The sequence below is a fragment of the Myotis lucifugus genome, unplaced genomic scaffold (genome assembly GCF_000147115.1).
Source record: "Myotis lucifugus unplaced genomic scaffold, Myoluc2.0 scaffold_1, whole genome shotgun sequence".
In the NCBI taxonomy this organism is placed as follows: Eukaryota; Metazoa; Chordata; class Mammalia; order Chiroptera; family Vespertilionidae; genus Myotis; species Myotis lucifugus.
This window is the reverse complement of record NW_005871049.1, coordinates 2505969-2527725: the sequence shown is the minus strand read 5'-3', so window position 1 is coordinate 2527725 and position 21757 is coordinate 2505969. Positions and strand designations below refer to the sequence as shown.

The 21757-nt window shown below is 57.8% G+C and overlaps 1 protein-coding gene across 5 annotated transcripts in view; it reads left to right on the top strand.

The window, feature by feature from the left end:
- Positions 1-21757, top strand: part of COL23A1 (collagen type XXIII alpha 1 chain) — a 254521-nt gene that overhangs the window by 225757 nt on the left and 7007 nt on the right. For 2 of the 5 annotated variants that reach the window (XM_023754023.1, XM_014454801.2), the window contains 16 exons: positions 5879-5905; positions 7268-7294; positions 8650-8676; positions 12653-12769; positions 12975-13010; positions 13421-13447; positions 14082-14108; positions 15077-15130; positions 15668-15730; positions 16131-16175; positions 17260-17337; positions 18870-18914; positions 19520-19564; positions 20435-20524; positions 21307-21369; positions 21700-21755. In XM_023754023.1, the coding sequence (XP_023609791.1) occupies positions 5879-5905; positions 7268-7294; positions 8650-8676; positions 12653-12769; positions 12975-13010; positions 13421-13447; positions 14082-14108; positions 15077-15130; positions 15668-15730; positions 16131-16175; positions 17260-17337; positions 18870-18914; positions 19520-19564; positions 20435-20524; positions 21307-21369; positions 21700-21755 (827 nt within the window). The remainder of the gene's footprint in view (positions 1-5878; positions 5906-7267; positions 7295-8649; positions 8677-12652; positions 12770-12974; positions 13011-13420; positions 13448-14081; positions 14109-15076; positions 15131-15667; positions 15731-16130; positions 16176-17259; positions 17338-18869; positions 18915-19519; positions 19565-20434; positions 20525-21306; positions 21370-21699; positions 21756-21757) is intronic. The other 3 variants (XM_023754032.1, XM_023754035.1, XM_023754033.1) reach the window with 3 other exon arrangements.

The following is a 21757-nucleotide window of genomic DNA, read 5'->3' as shown; positions in this document are numbered from 1 at the left end:
TTCAAGTTTCAATCGCACTGTAAGTGCGCACCCACACGTGGTATTTTGTGGAAGAGCCGCACTCAAGGGGCCAAAGAGCCGCATGTGGCTCGCGAGCCGCAGTTTGCCGACCACTGTTCTAGGCCAAGGGTTACAAACCCAGGTGCCCCTCTGTGCTGGCGCATCACCTCCATGGGGCAGCGGGCCAGGCGTGAGGCGTCGGGAGGGGCAGAGCCTGTGGCCTGGGCGGGTCCCGCCGAAGGAGCACTGGGCCCTGCAGATATTGCCAGGCATGGAGGCCCCGGAATACGAGGGCTTCAGCTTTGCCAGAAAAGTCCAAACTCCGGATGTTTATGTGAACTGTCACGATTTTAAAATGTAGCAACTACTTCGGTGAGTTGTTTGTTTTTGTTTTTGTTGTTTTAACTGCGTGGACCAAATCAAACCTGGCTCCAGGCCCGGCATTTCACTGTACAGATGAGGAGTGGGAAGGCGGCAGCATGCGAGGCCGAGGAGCGAGTCAAGGGCAGATCCCCTGGTCCCAGCTACAGCCCCGCAGTCCCCTCGCCTGCTGCGAGGTGGGGCGCACTTGGTGACTGCAGAGCCCCCCTGCAGAGTGCCCCAGGCCCCGGGGAGGGGTCCCCGGGAGGAGCCGGGTGCCAGGCTGCGCACTGGGGCTCGAGCTGCAGCCAGGCTGGACCTCAGAAGAGAGGGTCCTTCCTTCCCGTTCCCAAAGGCAGGATTCACGTCTGGACAGTTGCTCCGCCCCACAGTCTTGCTGTGGCCAGCATGTGTGCAAACAGCCTGGCCTGAGAAATCAGCACCACATGGAACCGGTCCACCCCAAGGGCCTGTCCCCCACCCACCACCACCCCCCACCCCCTTATATGCTGGCGGCCCTAATTGAGAGAGCCTTCACTCAGGAATGTGCACAACCCGGCCGAGGTCCCGGGCCCCAGCAGCCTTGTAATTTGATGAATTGTCAACATCTGGGCCGTAATTGCTGGGCCCTGGACTGATAATCCTGGGTAAGCCCCCTCATCCAGGGCCCCTTCCTGGTGCATTTCAAGGCCTCCGTCCCCTGGCAGAGCCATCACCATTCACTACAACCAGAAAGCAGGACCGTCACCCAGCTCCGCTGGTCTGAGCATTGACTGCCGTCCGCATCCAGACACGGCCAGTTTATTGATTGAGTTCAATTCAACAGGTAACTTGCTGGTGAGTCAGGAGACCGGAGCCACGGGCCAGTGTGGAGGCCTCAGCACAGCCCTCTGCTGCAGCCTCCTCCCTGGCTCCGTTTCCTGAGGGACATTGAGACGCTCCAGCTGTGGAGCAGTATACCCCACGCCCCAGACTTCTTCTACCGAGAAACCTCCTCTCTTTTGCCACCTTATTAATTTTTCTCCAAGGACGGCCCTGTGGAATGCTGCTCAGGAAATGCTCCACGGTGTGAGGGCAGAGCTGGTACCCCCTGCTGGCCACTTGGAGGGCCACACAGAGTCACTTCCCAGCACTCCCATCCCCAGGGCCAGTGCAGACCCGTTTTGTGTCAGCTTGCCTATAGGGCAGTGATGGCGAACCTTTTGAGCTCGGCGTGCCAGCATTTTGAAAAACCCTAACTTAACTCTGGTGCCGTGTCACATATAGAAATTTTTTGATATTTGCAACCATAGTAAAACAAAGACTTATATTTTTGATATTTATTTTATATATTTAAATGCCATTTCACAAAGAAAAATCAACCAAAAAAATGAGTTCGCGTGTCACCCCTGACATGCGTGTCATAGGTTCGCCATCACTGCTATGGGTCTCCTGTCTCCGGTTGGTCTGAGAGGAGGACACAGAGGAAGCTGGGGACTGCCTGGGACCTGGGGAACTTGTCATTTGAGAGGAGACGGGCATGACCTCCATCTTACAGATGAGGAAACTGAGGCTCAAGGATACTCTGGTCCCTGTGGGAGGTAGGGGCTGTGCAGCAGGGCAGGTGGGGGAGGATGGGGGGCTCTGCCTGCCTGACCTGCTTCTCGAGTGCAGCCCCAGGCCTGTTTGCTTCTCACATCCTGAAAAGTCCTGGGGCGCAGCTGGCCACACAGGGACCGGGATGTGTGAAGCCAAAGCAGGAATATCCCTGCTGGGGACAAGGGCTGAGGCTCAGAAGGGTGGACTGGCTCTCCCAGGCCCACACAGCAAGCCTGTCTGTCTGACCCACTCAGCAAGCATGTCTGTCTGACCCAGCACTCTCTCTGGTCAGTTAGCCCTGCCTGGGGAGGGTTCAGTTAGCCCTGCTTGGGGAGGATCTGCTTCGTGGGGGAGACAGATGTTCCAGGAATCTTGGGAGGAAGGCAAGGCCTGTGAGGCTCTGTCCCACAAGTCCCCCAGGACGGCCATCTGTCACCCCCTCTACCCTGTGCTGCAGGAGAGGGAGCGTTGCATGGAGAGTAGGGCTGATTTTAGTCCTTGGACAACCCACTGACTCCGCTGCCTCATCTGTGAGAGGGGGCCATGGGGCCTGCCTCCCGGGGCTGCTGTGAGGGCAGAGGCCACGGCAGTATGAGGCCTCGGTCAAGTCTACAGTGAGGAGCATTCATGGAGAGTCTCCCTCTCTGTGGCCCCCAGGGGCAGGGTGCCCTGCACTGGACTTGATCAGGGGCACCTTGAACGGGTCACACCATCCAGGCCCTGAGGCCCCATCCACTGCCGGTGACCTGATGGCTGTGAGGCCCATTGTGTCTTCCCTCCTGGCACACGGAGAGGAAAGAGCCTTAGTTAGTTCTAAGCTGCACCTTGGTGTCTTGTAATCCATGCAGATTTATAGAGGGCAGATTTGGGGCTGCATTTGGGCTCAGTTCAGTAGGACTTACGGACGCACCCGGGGCCTGGGCACAGAGTCTCTGGTGGCGGCCACACTGGGCAAGGTGGCCAGGGCAGGCGAGGTCCAGTAGGCGGTGGAGGGAGCAGGGAAGGTCTGACAGAGGCATGCAGGGGTGAGAGTGGCTGATCTTCAGGGAGTTCATCGCAGGGTTTAAGTGCAGAGAGAACACAGAACGGAAGTGCTGTCCAGCTCCAGCCCCGCCTGTTCCTGGCTGTGTGGCCTTGGGCAAGCAGGGTCTTCCCCTGGCTGGGCCCGTTTCCTGCTCTGCAAGACTGGGCGGTAACACCTGCCTCAAGGCTGTTGTGATGATTAAGACCAGGTGTGTGGGTCACTAAGCCACACCGGAGGGGACTTGGGCCCGTGTGTGTTGTGGCGGCCAGAAGGCTGGGCCTACATGAGAGGTCAGGGTAGAAACCCCCATGGGGCCATGGCCCTGAGGAGGCCTAGCAGGGCCTGAGCATGGGGGCAGGGGCGGGGCCCATTTTAGGAGACTGCTGAAGGGAGGAGGGCTCTGGCATGTGAATCCAGGGGTCAGAACTGCCAGGAGCCCCCAAGAGGAGACCAGCCAGCTGATGACCCTCAGGTGATGGGACCTGAACTGTGGCTGGGGTTTACCAAGAACAGGAGCCCCCAGGGCCTGGGCCCCCAAGACTTTGGAATAGGCCACTCCTTCCTTCCCCAGGCCATCACCCCCACATCCACACTCTCCCCCACAGTGAGGCTGGTGGCCAGAAGCACTTAAGAGGCCAATTTTCAGATCTTCCCAGGTTCCTGCCTGGAGTGAGGCCCTGGTCTGAGTGCATCAAGGGGTGGCCACTCTGGGGTCTGGGGAATCTGAGATTGGCTGCTCAGGACGGCCCGGGAGATCGAGCCAAGGAAACTGGTCATTTACCACTAGACACAGTAGGCGGGGTACCAATTTCCAGGCTGCGCCAGACCCAAGGACAGAGGCAGGGCCAGGAAAGTCTTCTCAGAACAAGAGAGTGTCTCCGAGGAGGAGTCCCTCTCACCGGGGGCAGGGGCAGGGGCAGGGGCAGGGAAGGGCATTGCAAGCAGAGGGAGCAGAGGGGAAAGAAGGAGAGAGCTCGGGGGACCAGGGACACAGGGCAGCCGAATGGCAGAGCCTGGCCCTGGCCACAGGAGACCCCAGTGCTGGGCCAGGAGTGCAGCCACACTGTTGGAACCACGGGGAGTGCAGGGCAAACCCCTGTGCCGCTGTGAGAGACCAGGGCGGAGGCCATGCTGAGGCAAGCTGCCCCTCCGCTCACCACCCCAGCACGCTCCCTCCTCCCTGCCTTTGCTGGATTGTTCTCTCTGCCCACAGTGACACACATGCACCCATTTGCTATGTTCAAATCCCCAAATGTTACTTTCCTAGGGTAGAGCTCCCTAATCTTTTCCAGTCTCCTCAAAGCCAACAGACCCTCTCCCTGCTTGGAACTGGCAGGCCCCTTTGCCTGTCCTGCCCCCGCTCTCCACGTGGTATTGTGTGCATTTGCACACGGTTCACCTTTCCTTGTGGGACTCGGTACACACTGATCAGCACATGTTCTGGCCAGGCCTCATCCGAACACTGGGGGTGGGGAACAGACCCTTTTCCTGGATCTACTGGAGGGCCTGTGCAAACCCCACGTTAACAGCATGTGTCTCACGTGGGACAGTTAGACTACGTGGTGGGCACAGGGACAGATGGTCTGAGTCTGGAACGTGGAAAAGCCTCTTCGTGGAAGAGGAGGTGACAGAGCCGAGGATGGTGCACAGAGGCAGGCAGTGTGTGCAACAGGCTCGGGGGAGTGGAGCTGCCTAGGTCATTTGCTGGAGTCGAGAGTGAAGTGTGCATGGGGTGAGGGGATGTTGGCTATCGAAAGGAATATAGGGGTCTACAGGGAGCAGACGGGCTGAGTCTACAACACCCCTTTTCCCCCTTGTATTCCTGCACACCCCACAGGGAGGGTGGCGCTCAGTGAGGCTTTGCTAGGTGTGTGGAGGGGGTTCGGTGGGGCTGCTTTGCCGTGGTCACTGGCCCTTTGCAGACACCACAGAGCCCGCAGGGCCCGTGAGATCCCCAGCTCTCAGGACTCGCCCTTGTGTTTTGCTTCCTTCAGCCTTGACTTTCACCTGTGAAGGCCACAGCAATGCAGAGCTGAAAGAACCTGCAGGACTCTTCTAGTTATGTCTTAGTTCGTGTGGGCTGCTGTAACAAAGTACCACAGAATGGGTGGCTTATAAACAACAGAAATTTCTTTCTCACAGTTCTGGAGGCTAGAAGTTCGAGATCAGGGCCAGCCAGATCAGATTCTGGGAGGGCCCTCTTCTGGGTTGCAGAAGGCGGGCTTCTCGCTGTGTCCTCACAAGGCAGAACAGAGCTCTGTGGGTCCCTTTTACAAGGGCACCAATGCCATTCGTGGGGGCTCCACCCTCATGACCTGATCCCCTCCAGAGGCCCCACCCCCTAACATCATATTGGGGCTTAGGGAACACATACGTTCCGTTCAAAACAAATTACAAGTGGCAGAAACTCAGTTCAAGCTGGCTTCAGGGAAAATGTATTCGCAAGGAGAAGAGTGCCCGGTGGTTTCAGCTCCATCCCTTTGCCCTGTCTCTCCGTCTCTCAGCTCTGCTTTCCTCTCTGTTCCCTCTTTCTCAAGCCATTGGTGCCCCCAGGAGCCCCATCAGGTGGAAAGAGCTCTCTTGCCCAAAAGTGCCACCTACCAAAGTCCCTGAACCAACCACCCAGCTGAGGGGATGCGGTCACCTGCCCATGCCCATGGGTGGAGATGGGGTGGTTTTGGAGGAGAAATGGGGCTCTGTGCCTAGATCCAATGAAGGGAGCAGCAAACAGAGGGGATTCGGGGAAGCAAACAACACCCAGCTGCTCCCACCCCAAATCTGTGTGAAACGTACCCAGACCACGGGCTTGGCACAGGCTTTGGACTGTTGTCACTCAATAGTGTCTTCTAGATCATGACACCCAGACGAAACGCCTTTCCCGTGTGTAACCTCTGCTCTCTCTTTCTCATTTCCCAGGGGCCACTGGGTCTGGATGGAAAGCCGGTAAGTGATGACAGGGCCATTCTAGGTGGTCCTGGGATGGGTGATCCTAGGATGGTGGGCACTGTGGGGTTGGGGGTGACCATGGGGCGCCAGCGAGAAAGATCCACTGAGAACCTGGCTCAGCGCAAAGAGAAGCCATTTGGGCATCACACTTAAGTTCAAGTCCAGCTCCACCATCTGCTGACTGTGCAGCCTTGGGGAGGCCTCTTCACCTCCCAAGCCTGAGGCTCCTCACCTATCAGAGGCACAGAAACCCTCCCCACTGTGATGGCGATGTGAAGAACTGCAGACAGCACTGTCCCAGCTGCTGGTCAGCCCTCAAAGCATACAAGCCCCTCCCAGCAGGCCCCAGGCACAGAGCATCCCCAGGCAGTCTCAGTACTTTCATGGTGGGCATGAGGCTGAGGAGTTCTCTACACCTGGGTCAGGAGCCTGCGGTCCACAGGCATCCTCAGCAGAATTAATAAGATGCACAGGTGACAACATAGTTAAATAAATACTGGGATGGGTGGATGGGTGGATGGATGGATGGATGGATGGATGGATGGAAGAACAGTCAAAGTAGGTAATGAACCAATGATTGCACAAACAGTTGGATGCATGGAAGGACAGGTGGATGGGTACATGCATGATGGTTGAACAGACGAGTGAAGAAATGAATGAACTGACAAATTATTGAATAGTTGACTCATAATGTGTGCATTATTGAAGGAGGGAGGAAAGAACCTGGGTGGACGAATTGTTGAACGCATGAACAAGCAAACCCACTACTGGTTGAAGGGATAGTGGGCAGTTTGGGGAGGGATGAAGGCCAGTGAGCCGGTCAGTCCCTGACCAACGGTGCCAGCCCTCACCCCAGGGACTCTGAGCCCCACAGTGTGCCTTGTGGCTTGACCTTCCTAGAAGGCCTGGTAACTGGGCAGGACTGAAAGAAAAACATTCCCCTGCAGCCAGAGGGTGAAGGCAGCCGCCAGGGCCTGCGTGGAGCCACTCACACGCACATTCCCCAGACTCCAGGAGCCACTCACACGCACATTCCCCAGACTCCACGAGCAGGTGCTGAGCAGGGCGGGCTCTGCCCTCCGGGAGGAGTGACTAGCAGATGTGCCTCTGTCCAGAGGGGATGCCAGTGACCTCCAGTCCCCGTGTCCCTCATGCTGAGGACTGAGATGTGGTGCTCCCTTGGGGTCAGCACGGCAGCCTCCTTAAGGACTGACAGTCCTGTGTGTTTTTCCACTCGGCCGCCCCCAGCTCTGCTCAGCCTCCCAGGCCCTTCTGTACGCAAAGCCTTAGGGAAGCCGGCAGGGGCCAGCCTCGTCCTCCCTCACTCACTGCTGTTCTTTCTCCACCTTCCTTCTCCAGGGACTTCCCGGCCCCAAGGGAGAAAAGGTAAGTGATGCTGGAGGCTGTCCAGACACGGGAGGCTGAGGAAGGATGCCAGACACCTGCCTCCAAACCCCATTCCAGAGTGTGACCGTGGGCACGTCACATCCCCTCCCGGAGCCTCCGTTTCCCCATCTATAAAGTGGGGCAGAGAGTGCCTGCCTCCTGTAATGGTTATAAGGCTTACATTGGACCATTTAAAGTGCCCAGAAGGTTAAACCTGAGTTCTCCAGACACCACAGTATAACAAAACTCAAAGCAGCCTGCCCAGTAATTAATTATGAAGGGGGCGGTGCCAGGAAAGCCGGGGGGTGGGGAGGGTTAAACAATGACTGTGGATGGCATTGTTTGTGGGGAGGACGCCCGCCAGGAAAACAGATGGCAGAGAGCTGCCCCTGGGATCCGCACAGCCCCCTACCAGAAGGGCTTCCTGGCATTTGGTGCTAAATGTCACAGCCACAGCCCTGGAGGGCTGGGACCTCTGAGTGCCTCATGAGAGAGCAGGAGAGAGAGGAAATGTGTGTGTCCCAGGGCTGACGCAGGTGTAGGAAGACTGGGCACTTCCAGGGAAGAGCTGGGCTGGGCCACGTCCACACCCCAACTCCACTGGGGGTCACTTAGTTCCCGTGGCCAGTGTTCCAGCCCCCCGTGAGAGCTGAGCAAGGCACAGGATCGGCGTTCGGAGCCTCGGGTTTGCATTCCACCTCTACCACCAGCTGTGTGGCGTTCAGCAAGTCGCCCGCTCTGTGGGCCTCAGTTTCTCCATCCGTAAATGTAAACCAGCCTCACAGAGCCATGGGAAGACTGTCCAAGGTAACAGTCTGCGTGTTTTTTGTGGACAATGAGACCCTCGTGCGGTTGGCAGGTGCAGTGATGGCCTTCCCACTGGTTCTGGCTGATGCCACTGAGTCGTAGAAATGATTAAGGCAGGGACTTTGAAACCAGAGAGAAATTGGTGTCCTGGCATCTATGGCTGCATAACATACTACCCCCAAACTTGGAGACTTAAAACAATCAAGTAGTTATCATTCCTGACTGTTCCGTGGTTCAGGGATTCAATGTTGTGCTGGTGCCATAAGAGGGCACAGTGGGAGCGGCTTATCTCTGTTCCGCCATGTCTAGGGCTGGCAGTAGATAACAGACCACCCTGGGATCTGCTAGTGGGGTGACCTTGAGCAGACTACTTAGCCTCTCTGTGCCTTCATTTCCTCATTGGAAATGGCAGGTGGTGGGGGGATAGAGCCTGCATATGATTTTTGGTAGAGTGAATGAGACCATGTACATGGCACTCTGAGCACAAAGCTGGATATATGTGAAGTCATCAAGCGGTGGTGACATATCTCCCTGTTTTTTGTTCCCAGGGTGCACCAGGAGACTTTGGACCCCGGGTAAGAACTGAGCAAGGCCCCCTCCCCCACCTACACAGTTTGTTTTATATTATAACTAGAGGCCCAGTGCACAAATTCGTGCATGGGCGGGGTCCCTCAGCCTGCCCTGCGATTGGGGCCAATGGGGGCCATCTGGCCCAGTCCCAATTGGAGCCGATCAGGGCTGGCCAGGGGGGACGGACCGCGGGAGGTTGGCCGGCCAAGGGAGGTTGGCTGTGGGAGCGCACTGACCACCAGGGAGCAGCTCCTGTGTTGAGTGTCTGCCCCCTGATGGTCAGTGCACATCATAGAAACCGGTCATTTGGTGGTTTGGTCATTCGGTCACTTAGGCTTTTATATATATAGATAAAGCATGCCCTACAGCTTATCACAGAAGGTGAGTGAGCAGCCCTGCCTCCCACCTACAGTATATCCTGCTTCACGGTTTCACTTAAATGGCTGCTGGGTCTGGCACAGATGGGAAGTCTCTGCCTGACGTCCCATAGCATTTATCACTGTGGATGGGCAGGCACTGGTCTCAGACCAGAGACTGACCTTCCTGAGGACAGCCAGCACCCCAGGAAGAGGAGGGCTGTAGGGTCAACAGCCCTGAGCCCAAGCTCAGCTCTGCCACTTACCAGCCAAGTGACCTTGAGCAAGTCACTCTCCCCTCTAAGGCTCCGTTTCTCTAACTGTAAGTGGGGTGACAGCTTCTACCCCAAGCTGCTGTGGTGAAGCTTCAATGCAATCATAAAAGTGGGTTCCCAGCACCCCACATGGAACAGCAGATGGGAGCCTCAGCCAGACCTCCTTGGCCCTCCGTGGCCCCGGGCCCCAGGACTCAGAGGTGCCTCATGCAGAAGCAGGGGTTTCCTCAACAGAAGCTGAAGCAGAGGGGAGACCCAGGTGGGATGGGCCTGCAAAAGTGGGTCTTGGCAGAGCATCACTTAGCGGCCCTCTCCACCTTTGCCACAGCCTGGCAGACAGCGGCCACAGCCTCACTGCAGAGGCTGAGAGGTGGGCATCAGCTGCCCAGAGAAAGGCAGGAAAATGGCATATTCACCGTTGTTTCTAAGAAGGTTGCGGGGTGGAAATTGTAGCCAATGGCTGGTCACCCACGGCAAGCAGCTGCCTAGGCTGGAGGTGGGCATGGAGCAGAGGCGGGCCCTGTGCATGGGGGAATGAAAGGAAGGGGGGCCCATGCAGAGAGCAGGGCTGGGCTTTGCAGTCCCAGGCGGGCTGGGCTGGGTCCCTGTCCCAGCTCTGCAACCTCATGACTCTGAGGGTGGTTATGAGTCCAGAGCAGGGATGAGGGCTGGCCAGGCTGTTTCCCTAGCGACCCAGCTGTTCTGTGCTGAGCCTTTGATAGGAGGCCAGAGGCAGGGCCACATGAAGCTGGTGAGAAATCCCTGCAGCCCAATAAAGGACGCCTTTGAGCTTGGTGGCTGCTGAAAAAACCCTGCTGCTCACTTTCTGTTGGATGTAGAAGCTGATCTTCCCACCCCTCAGCAGGCGAGAACTCCCCCAGCCCTGGTGTAGCTGCAGAGCAGGTCTCTCCAAGCCCCACCCCTTTTCCTGGGTAAACAGCCCCCTGTGAAACACCTGCACCCCTGAGAGTGACTCAAACCACAGGTCACCGTCTCTCATGACCCCCTGGCGGCTGGGTCTCTCCTGTTGCAGGAGGGGCCGTGGGGCCTGGAGTTGGGAGCTGGGCTGTTGGCTGGGAGCTGGGCTTCCTCGAGGGGCCTCTCGAGAACATTTTGAGAAGCAGGAAGCCAAGACTGCCAGGCCTGTGAAGAGCCACACACAGCATCACCGCCCCTGCATCCTAATGGTCGCATCTGTCACAGGGCTCGCTCAGAGTCAGTGGGGGACGGGGACAAACAGGCCCCAGCTCTTGGTGGGGAGTAGCAAGGTCACCCTGCAGAGGACCCTGCGGGACGGAGGGAGCGTCTCGGCCCCTGTGAGCACATGGTCCACCACCCCTGTCTCAGGCTGCCTTCTGTGGCTGGGGAGGTGGCTTTGCCTCCAGAAGTAGCCCTGTGGTTTCCTGATCACCCTCCTGCCTTTCTGACCACACACCCTGTTTGCTGTAGATGGTCTTCCCACGGCTCAATCCAGGCTTTATAAGTAGAGACCATCACATGTACAATCGCCGCGTCCTCAAGGTAGACTGGACGAGCGGCCTGCCTGGGCTGCTGCCTTGCGTGTTGCCTCGACTCATTAAATCCCCAGGGTTAGACCTCAGCCGTCCGATCCCGGCGGGAGGAGGAGGCAGCTGGCCAGCCTCATTTCCCAAGGAACGCAGGGGAAGAACGGAAGAACCTCTCTAGGACCTGCTCAAGTGTCTCAACCCATTTTCTGCCTCGATAAGTAGAGTCCCGGCCCACGGCCTCCAGCATGGGCCCCGGAGCTGGAGTCCGATCCTTCTGGTCAGGACCTGGCCGTGTCAGGCTGAGGAGCTCTACATGGTGGCCTTTGAGAGCCTCCGTTAAGCTTTTCACTGGGAAAACTAGTGAGTGAGGTCTGAGGTGCAGCTGCTGGAGAGGGGAGTTCTTTCCTATCATGGAGCTCACGGATGAACAGAGACCACTGCCTCACTGGCCTCTCCTGGCCCCGTAACCCTGGTTAGACGATTGCCCTCTCTGACGCTGGCCCTCCGTTTGTAAAGCAGGACTGGAGCGGTGCCGGCCAGATGATTAGATGCACGAACCCCAGGATGCCCTGGCTTATCAGCCCTGGGCTCACAGCGGGGTCCACTCCACAAAGGCCTGGTTACAGGAAGGGTAGGCTCTGCTGCACTGGGAGCCGGGTGTCCCGTTGCTGTGCCAGTGCTGGGCAGCAGGCAGTGCCGGGGGCACTGTGGTCTTCCCTCCCTGCAGGTGGGGCCACCAGGTGAGGGCTCTGGCTGCCTGAGGTCTGACCCAGTACTAACCTCGGCCTGAGAGTTGGGGGTTTGGTGCTGCATGAGAGACAGTGTGGCCCTCTGTCGCCTTTTTTTTTTTTAAGAGAATTGTAAATTCACATGCAGTTGTAATACGTAACCATGTACCCATCATCCAGTTTCCCCCAAAGGTGACTTTGGCAGCACCGCAGTACCATCTCCTACCCAGGAAATTGATACAGTCCACCAACCTTACTCAGACTTCTCCCATCGCTTGTGTGTTTAGTCTTACGCATTTTTGTCACTGTTGTAGCTTCGTGCAACCACCACACAAAGACCCCTCAGGCTACTCTTTTATAGCTCTAGTGGCCTTCCTCTCTGCCCCATCCCTAACGCCTAGCAACCACTAATCTATGCTCCCTCTCTATAATCTTGCCATTTCAAGAATGTTGTGTAGCTGCAATCCCAACGTATATAACCGTTTGAGATTTGCTTTTTCCCTCAGCGTAATCACCATGAGATGCATCCAAATGGCTTCGTGTCAGTGCTCTGTTCCTGTGTGTTTGCTGCTGAGCAATGTTCCGTGGCAGAGGCCCCAGGTGGTTGGACATCTGGGTCTCCAGTTTGGGGCCCTTACAAATAAGACCACTATGAGCATCCATGTACTGGTGTTTGTGTGAACAGGAGTTTTCACTTCTCTGGGACAGATGCCCAAGGGTGCACCTCTGTCACCTAATGAAGCAGGAGTGGCCCAGCCAAGGTCTCCCAGGAGGCCCGCAACCCCCTTTCTGTACGAAGGGGACCAATCGGGCACAGGTGCCTTCTCTCACACCCACCGTGTGGTCTCTCCCACCTGAACACCCAGGTGAGGAGATGGCACACTCCTTGGAGTGTAAAAGGCCCTGTTGGCCCCTTAAGCTGAGCTTTAGAGACCTGTCCCTTCCTGTGGCCACCAAAAAGTGGCAACAGGCCTAACAACAAAGCCCTTTTCTCTGAGCCTGCCAGGGGCTGGGAAAGGGGAAGGCATTGAGCTGTCCATCTGAGGGGCCTCTCTCTAGAGACTAGAACCCCTTCCCTCACCCTCAGAGTCATGCCAGGCCTCGTCTCTTTCAGGGAGACCAAGGGCAGGAGGGGGCTGCTGGGCCTCCTGGGCCCCCTGGGCCTCCTGGGGCTCGGGGCCCTCCTGGCGACACAGGAAAAGATGGACCCCGGGGAGCACCAGGCCCAGTGGTAAGAGGACATGGAGCTAGGCCACCCAGGACCTGGTCCTGCACCTACCAAAGCCCCAAACCCTGGTCCCAGAACCAACCCAACCCCAGCCCTATCCCCAGTTCAGGCCAAAACCCAACCCTAACTCTACCGCCAACCCAGACCCGCCAACTCAGCTAACCGTAGGGTCCCTGCATTTCCTCATCTCTCTCCTCTGTGTCCTCAGGGTCCCAAAGGAGAGGCTGGACACGACGGTGAGACGGTCAGTACCCAGAGCATTTCGAAGGCCTGAGCTGGCAGAACCATAGTTCCAGGCCCGGCAGCTCCTACACACACACACACACACACACACACACACACACACACACACGCAGGTTGTATGTGCGGCTGTACGTGTACATACACCCGAGCTCTTGTCCCCACCAGCAGTGGGAAGGGATGGCCAGGCCTCCAGCCCCAGCAGAATTCTCACAGCCCTGCATCCCTGGGAGGGAGCCTGCTGTCTGTCTGTCGCTGCTTGAGATCTGATGAGAAGCTATCCAAGACAGGAAGCAGTGACAGCCCTGCCTCCTCCTCCCTGGGACTTGGTGTCGTCCTTTGTAAAATGAGGATGAGCACAGATAGGAGCAACCTCCAGTATCACCTTTAACACCTTCTCTTCTCTTGTTCCAGGGCCCAAAGGGACCTCCAGGGCCCAAGGTAAGTGATCCTCAGTCCCTGTCCCCACGCCCCTGGAAGCCCAGGCAGCAGGGTTAGGAGACAGAGTTCTGTGACCTTGGGCGAGTTACTGCATCTCTCTGGGCCTCAGTTTACTCGTCTGTTAAATGGGGGCATGATAAACCTTTTTTGCCTTACCTTCACACCAGGTTGTACGGATCAAATAATAAAGCACGTTAGCTTTTAAAGTCCTCTCGGCTGTCAGCTCAGTGCTTGCTGGGTGGGAAGGCAGGCTCTGGTCCTCCCTGAAGGAGCTGGAGTCCCTGGACTGAGCAGGAGGAAAGGATAGGAAAGGAGCTCCATTTAGTGAGCACCTGCTGCGAGCCAGGGGCTTTTCATGCATCCTCTCTCATCTCAGTGACCCTCTGAGGCCCTCTGAGGCTGGGGCATCATACTGCCGCTTTCAAGAGCAGTGACTTGCCTGAGGTCATTCAGCTTAGAAGGGACCAGGTTGGGAGTGGAGTCCAAGACTGTCAGCCCCACACCCAAGTGCTCCTCTCTGAGGGGCTGGGCCCTCTGGACTGCGCTGGGCGTGGATCACGGGGCCACTTCTCCAGAGGAGCAGGCAGCCCAATGTCTCTGACCTTTTCCTTGCACCCCCACTGTCTGCCCTCAGGGTGAGCCCGGCATTCCTGGAAAGAAGGTGAGGGGGGCCTGGGAGGGGCTTCTCGGTGGGGGTGTGGGAATGGGCTGGAGAGAACGGCAGGGGCTGGGCACGGGGCAGAAATGGGAGCCCCCACAAAGAAGGGGCCCTGCTCCTTGGCAGAACTGAAACCTCAGGTCTGAAGGTATGTGTCTGAAGCCAGGATCTCATTCATTCATTCACTATTCACTCATTCACTTATTCTTTCCCTTCCTCAAACATCACATTGTTCCCGCCTCAGGGTGCAGGACAGCGGTTCTTAAACTGTAGTCCCAAGACCAGCCTATCAGCATCATTTGGGGCTTGTTTAACAAGCATGTTCAGGGCCCGCCCCAGACCCACCAAAACAGACACTGGGGGTGACCATGCTCTGTCCAAGCAGCCGCAGGTGACGCTGATGTGCGCTCAGGTCTGGGACCACTGAGCCAGAGTGACCTTCTCCTGCCTCTTCCATGCTGGGCCTCCTCCTCCTGCAGGTCTCCTCTGAGAAACTGCCCCTGGCCACCTACTGAGACACACCCTCCCGAGTCCCTCTCCATCCTGCCGTCCTCCTAAACTCCCTGCCTGGCACTTCTGCTTCCTGTCACGCTGCGGTGTATTTCTCTGGAGATTTCTTTGCCCTCGGCCTCCTCTGACCCATCGAGCAGGGACCTTGTCTGCCTGGCCCGCAGAAAGTGCTCACCAGCTAATTGCTGACTGAAGGACGAATTCCCTCCCCTTCACCTGCCCACCCATTTCTTCTGCACACACCTGCTGAGGCCATTCTGGGCTGGCCCTGGGCTGGTGGGCACAGGGGACAGAAGTAGATCTGACCCACCCCTACCCCAGAGGGGCGAGGAGGGGAGGGAGAAGCTGCCCGTCCCGGTAGGAGTGGACAGCTGTGCTGGGGAGGACAGAGGGGTGTTGCCGGTGTGTGCCAACCAGTGTGTCCAGGTCTGAGGCTGCAGTCTCCACCACTCTCTCCTCAGGGGGATGACGGGATGCCAAGCCAACCAGGGTTCCCTGGACCTCCAGGGCCCAAGGTAGGTACCTGTGCCTCCCCCGAGCTCCTCCTGCCTCCCAGCTTGCACGGTTCCGTCTGCCTGGCGACGCCCCTCCTGGCCCTTTCACACGGTGGGGCACAGGCTGATGCCCAGGACAGGCCACAGAGGGGCAGCAGGAGGACCCTGGGTCCCACTCGTCAACGGGCCTGGCACCTCACAGGCTCTCTCCCCTCACACCCTGCAGTCCTCTGCTTCCCTCTTCGGTGCCCCACTCTCTGCCCTGTCCCCAGGCCAGGAACTGATGTCATCCTGGCTCCCCAGCCCCTCGTCACAGCCACCAAATCCTGGCCCGCCTGCCTCCAAAATGTCTCTTGAGCCCCTGAGCTGGCCCAGCTATGCCCCAGGACTCAGGCGGAAGGAGGCCATGGTCCTGAGTCCCCTGGACTGGGAGGGCCCTGAGGTCCGTCCTCTGCAGGTGGGCTCGGCCGTGTTCTCCTGGAACTGCTGCGGAGGCGAGCAGCCCCAGGCAGCCCTCGCCCGCCCGCTGCTTCCTTCCATTTTCAATGTCTGTTGCAGGGCGAGCCGGGGAGCGTGGGGCCACGGGGAGAGAAGGGCGTGGACGGTGTCCCAGGAACAAAGGTGACTGAGCAGCACGCGGCTTCGGCTTCGGCTTCTGCAGGCCCCATTCAGAGAAGCACCCTGTCACGGGAAGGAGATGTGGTTCACCTCCCATTTGCCTTTTAAGTTGGGAATCCCTGGAGGGCCTGGGCCCTCAGGTCTTGGGTCTCAGGTCTCCTTGGACTGGCAGTCAGAGACTGACCTGAGGGGGGGCAGCGGGGGGCATGGGTCTGGGTGAGCTATGAGGCTAAGGCACCATGTAGCCCTGGGCTCCTGGGCCTCAGTGGCCTATCTCTGGGGTCAGAGGGCTCCGCAGTCACACAGTGAGGCCCTGCGCCCTGTGGGGAAGAGGGGACTGGAGGAGGTGGGGAACCTTTGGCTTGGCTGTGTACACCTGGCTGCAACCACGTCGTCTCCACAGGGGGAGCCCGGCCAGCGAGGAGCCGATGGAGCCTCAGGGCTGCGGGTAAGCAGTCTCTCCTCCAGCCACCCACACAGGATCCAGGGGACTGCCACTTTTTTAAAAAATATATTTGTTATTGATTTCAGAGAGGAAGGGAGAGGGAGAAAGAGACAGAATCATCAGTGATGAGAGAGAATCATTGATCAGCTGCCTCCTGCACGCCCTCTACTGGGAATCTAGCCCACAACCCCGGGCATATGCCCTTGACTGGAATCGCACCCGAGACCCTTCAGTCTTCAGGCTGACGCTCTATCCACTGAGCCAAACCAGCCAGGGCGGGGCCTGTCACTTTAAAGGTCCCTGTCACCAAAGGCCCCCGAGGAGCAGTGAGGCTCCAGAAACGGAGTCTTTTTTTATATTAATTCACTTGTGATTTTTTTTTTCATTTTTAATCTCGTAGTACATGCTTTCTGTAAAATGTTCAAATATGGATGTGTCAAGACACATCCCCTCCTGTTCCTCTCTCCCAGGTGGGTGCTTGCCCTCCGAGAGACTTTTCTCGGCATATTCAAACATAGACCCTCACTTGTCACATATGGTGGGTGTGTGCTCCCACCGGGAATGAATGGGCATGTCAGTGCCTGGTGTGCGCAGCCCCTACCAGAGGTCGGGAAACCAAGGCACAGGCCTCCACAGTGTCTTGGAGGGTTTGGGGGTCTGTGTTTGTGTTTGTTTGTTTGCCAACATTTAAAAACCTGAACAATATCACATCAAATTAGGCTTCCACTTTCCCTCGCGAGTTCAGGGCTGGGGCCTCAGTGGGCCTCCGTTCCCACAGGAAAGCCACGTGCTGCCACCCCAGATCAGGCGGGGCTTGTTCTTCAGTTGGCCCCAGGCCCCCTTGCCCTCCAGGCACCTGCCTGGCTCCTACAGTGTTTTGTCAGTGAGCCTGGGTGCCAGTGCAGTGAATGCCAGGGGACCAGGCCTGAGGAACAGCCCCGCTGGACCCCCAGGTTACAGCTGAGCCGGGGCCCAGGACTGCGTGTGGCCCCAGTTCCTGGGTTCCTTGGATGACATACAGAGACGACTACCACTTCACCCGCCAATGGAGCTCCGCCCTGAAACCTTCCTCTTCTTCCCGCCCCAGGGTCCCCCAGGCCTCAAGGGTGAGCAAGGAGACACGGTGGTGATTGACTACGATGGCAGGATCTTGGATGCCCTTAAGGTAGTGTTCCTGGTGGACCAGATGCGCCTTGCTGTTCATTTCCTAAGAGAATAACCACTCCCTTTGTGTATTAATCCACACTCTGTACACAAGGGCCCCAACGTCCCCAGGTGCTGTGCTGATACGGAGAGATCTGCTATGATGTGGCTCATGTGGCCCCGAGCTCCCTTGGGGTCAAAGCAACAAAGGGCAGGGGCAGAGCATCTCCTGTGTCCAGCCCCAACAGGGCCTCCTGGGGCCTTCCCAGGGAACTCAGGCTAGCGGGCCGGGTCTTCTAATGACCATTGGGGGAGGATGAGAGTGGCCAGGCCCGCCCCAGAGCCTCGCTCGGGAGATGGAACCTGTGAGCCCTGCCCAGCAATCCTGGGACCTATAACCAGTGGAAGAGAGGTTGGGTGCCAAGGAAGGGGGCTGGGGTGAGGGAGGGACCATCAGAGACCAGACTGGATGGCACCTAACGCCCCCTGAGCTTCAATTCCAGTTATTTCCCACAGGCCTCAGAGAAGTACATGCTGATGGTAACTGTGGCCCACCAGGCCTGCGTGGTGTGGCGTGGTGTGGTGTGACTTGGCCCGAGGGCGTGTACATGCATGGTGTGACCCAGGCTGGCTAGGGGCCGTGTGGGAGAAGTTCTATGAGCACAGGGAGGCAGGGTGCCAGGCTGGGAGGATGACTCCATTGGATGGGCAGCAGGAAGCCATAGCTGGTTCTTTGAGCAGAGGGGCAAATGCTAAAAAACACATATTGGGGAATGGTGTGGAAGGTGAACAGAGTGGGTGTGGGGACGGCTGGAGGCAGGCAGGCCACCGGAAAGGTAGGTGCTGCGCATGGCCTAGGGGAGGTGGGTGGAATGAAGGAAGATGTAAGACGGGACATCTCAATGGAGCCTCTAACAAGAAGGAAGAGGTTGGTGAGAGGAGGTGGAGGACTGGAACTTTGGGGGCTGAGGGGCTGGATGGGGTGCAGCCGTTGGGAGGGGACGTGAGTTTGGAGGGCGATGATGAGCCTTAGTGAGCAGGCAGCCTTCTGGAGGTCTGGGTCAAGATAGCAGCTTGGGACTCAGGTTAGACCTGGAGACTAAAGATGCCATCCCTTACCTGTGTGACCCAGGAACTCCCCGGGGCAGGAGGCAACAGGCAACAGAGCTGATGGTCAGAGAGGTCACAGGAGAAGTAGAGACGGCAGTGCTGGGCCATTGCTGGGGATACAGCTTCAGAGGCGATAGGGAGGCACCGCAGGATCCTGAGCAGGGCCGTGTTGTGAAGAAATCTAATGTCGGGGAAACAAGCTCTGAGGGCAGAGGGATTCTGGGCTCTCTATGGCAGTGGACACGGTGATATCTGGCCTGACGCTTGTTGCCTCCTCCCAGGACTCCTTCAAGACCTGACCTGGCTGGGTGGGAATCGGCTGCGGAAGGTCCTTGGCCTGCTGTAGCCCAGCTAAACAGAGACAGGCCCCCCAGGGTGGAAGGGTGGACCAGCAGTGAGGGGGAGGCCCTGCTTAACACTGACCAGCCTGACCTTTGCACACAGGGTCCTCCCGGCCCACCAGGGCCTCCAGGAATCCCCGGAGCCAAGGTCAGTACACGTGCAGCTGTGTGGCCCCTCAAGCCCGTTGTCTCCAGAGCCCACCTGCCCCCTCTGCTTGTCGCCCCATGATCCTCTAGGCTCAGAGAAAGGGGCTACTTTCTAGCCAAGCAGGGTGCCTTCTCCCAGGCCCTAGTTACACTGCACTCTGGGAGTTTGATTCACATGTGGAAACCCCTCATGGCATCACAAAGTCCCATAGATGACATGGTCTTTCCTATGGCCTGTGTGCATCATTACACCCTGCCCACCTGGCTCAGGAGAAAGAGCCCAAGACTGTGAAATCAGACAGGGTCTGGTTCCACCATTGTCCCTGGGCTGTGTGGCCTGGAGCAAGTCATTTAATCCTTGGGGCCTCAGCTTCCAAAATGTAACCTACAGCCTGGGCTACGTCTGCCTGTAGGGGCTGAGGGCATGGAGGAGTGGAGGTGGCCGGCTCCTGGCACCGTGCTGGGCACCCAGTGGGTGCCTTCCTGGAGGTCTAACCAGGGACTTGACCAGGAACGGTGCGCTGGTTGGGGGCGGCAGCCTAGCCACAGACCCCTCTCGGGGACCATGGGACACTATAACCCCTCTTGCTGTCTGTTCCCTTCCAGGGTGAGCTCGGATTGCCCGGTGCCCCCGGAATCGACGGAGAGAAGGTCTCTGAACCTTTCATTTTCTTGGTGATACTGGTGCCAGGGGTCATGCTGTGTGTGTGTGTGTGTGTGTGTGTGTGTGTGTGTGTACAGAGTTGGAGAACAAAATGTGCCACCTGTGTGCGATTCTGGAGCCCCACAGTGCCCCTTCATGGCTGGTTCTGCCCTTAGGCCTCAGACAAGCTGCTCACTTCCTGGCAGCCTCTGCTCCTCCTCCCCAGGCGAGGGTGGCAATGGGCTGTTGTGAGGGTTAAATAACTCTGTGTGTGGGAAATACTTAGAGCAGTGCCCGGTGCCATGTAGCAAAGAGTCTTCGAATGTGAGCTAATAGCATTACTGTCACTATTAGTACCTTTGTAAGTATACACGTGTGATCCTACGTAGACACCACAGTGTCCAATGGTGTCACGTGGCATTTGTGTATGTGTTTGTAGCACCAGGTCCCTAGTGTGTGGCACATCATGGATGTTACACAAGTGGTGGAGTGAGGGAATGCAGAGGCTGGAAGGTGATTCTGTAGATGGTGGGTTGGCTGTAGGGGTTGGGGCTCCCATCTCTGGCTCCTGAGAGGTAAGCACAGGGTTGACCTGGAACCCCATAGTGCCCCCTCATGGCTGCCCAGGCCCTCATGCTCCGCTCCCTCCACCCCCACCCCACCTGCACCCCTGTGTGCAGTGAGGTAGGTGTCGGGGTGCCCTCTTCCTGTCTCTGTCCAGGCCCCTGGGTGCATTTGTCACCTGGGCTGGAGGTGGGGTCCCACAATGAGGAACTGGGGGTCTGGCCTGGCCTGAACAAAGCTCTGGGACCTGTCAGAGTCGGGGAAGGGAGAATGCCTGCTGAGCTGCACTGACTCCTTGTTCATGTGGCTTTCAGGGTCCCAAAGGACCAAAAGGAGACCCAGGAGAGGCTGGGCCAACTGGACCCAAAGGGGAAGCAGGCGAAATGGGCCTGTCTGGCCTCCCGGTAAGTGGCTGGGTGGGCCCACCTTCCCTACTTGCCCCACGTGGGGTCCCGAAGTGAAGGTGTGCCTGCTGGCGGCGGGGCCCTGCAGCCTCAGTCCAGCGGGGCCGTGGGGCTGAAAGGAAACTGACTCCCAGCCCACGTGCGCAGACTCCCCGAGCCCCCATTTCCTCGCCTGTAGAAGGGCCTGCTGCCTATCTCCTGGGGCCACTGAGAAGGTGAGATAAGGAGGCCCTGCCCCTGGAAGTGAGCTGGCGGTGGTTAGGCCACGGCTCTGGCTGCCTGAGTTTGCATCCTGTTTCATTTCTTACTGACGAGAACCCTGTACAAGCAACCTCACCCCCTGGGCCTCCGTTTCCCCACCTCTAACATGGGAATGATAATTTCCCACTACGTGAGGGAACAGACAGCTCCTGCTGTCACCATCATTGTCGTTGTGATAGTTGGTCTTGGCGGGGATGGATTGGAAAAGCTGACAGGCTAAGCAGCTACCAGGTGCCACCACTTCATGTCCATTGTCCATCCATAAGGCTCACTCAGCGAGAGAGGCAGTGCTGGGGTTGAACCGAGGTGCTTCCTGTGCCACAGGAACACTACCATGTGCACCGCTGCACTCTGCTTTCTGAATGCCCATTGATCTAGGGAAACTTTTTAAAGCTGCACTGGCCAACCTGGCAAGTCTCTGCTGACGGAAGCCTTATGGGGGAGGAAAGGGGAGGTACTGATCACCGTGGGTGGTGATCTGGTGATGGCCATAAAGGGTTCAAGGTCATCCTGTCCTACAGGGTGCCCACGGCCCCAAGGGGGAGAAGGGAGAGCCGGCACCTGACAGCCTACGAGAGAGCCTGGTAAGGGGGATTGCTGAATTCCAGGGTCTCCCCCCAGTGCCCAGCCCAGGCCAGCTGGAGGCCCAAGTCTTAGAACAGCAGGGCCACCTGGCCTGACCAAACCTAGGATAGCAGGGGAGGGGGAACCTCAAGTTATGTCCTCCACCTAAGGCCCATCTGAGAACCTAAATGCCAGCGCTGGGCCCCCCACAAGGCGGGGGGAGCAAGAAGCAATGGCTCAGGGCCTGGTGTCCAGGGAGTGTTCCTCCAACATGTCCCATGAGCTCACGTGTGGGTGGGTGAGGGATGACGAGGCAATTTGTAACTAATCCACTTCTGACCCTTTCCTAGGCCCAGCTCATAGTGGAGCCAGGGCCCCCCGGCCCTCCTGGTCCCCCAGGCCCCATGG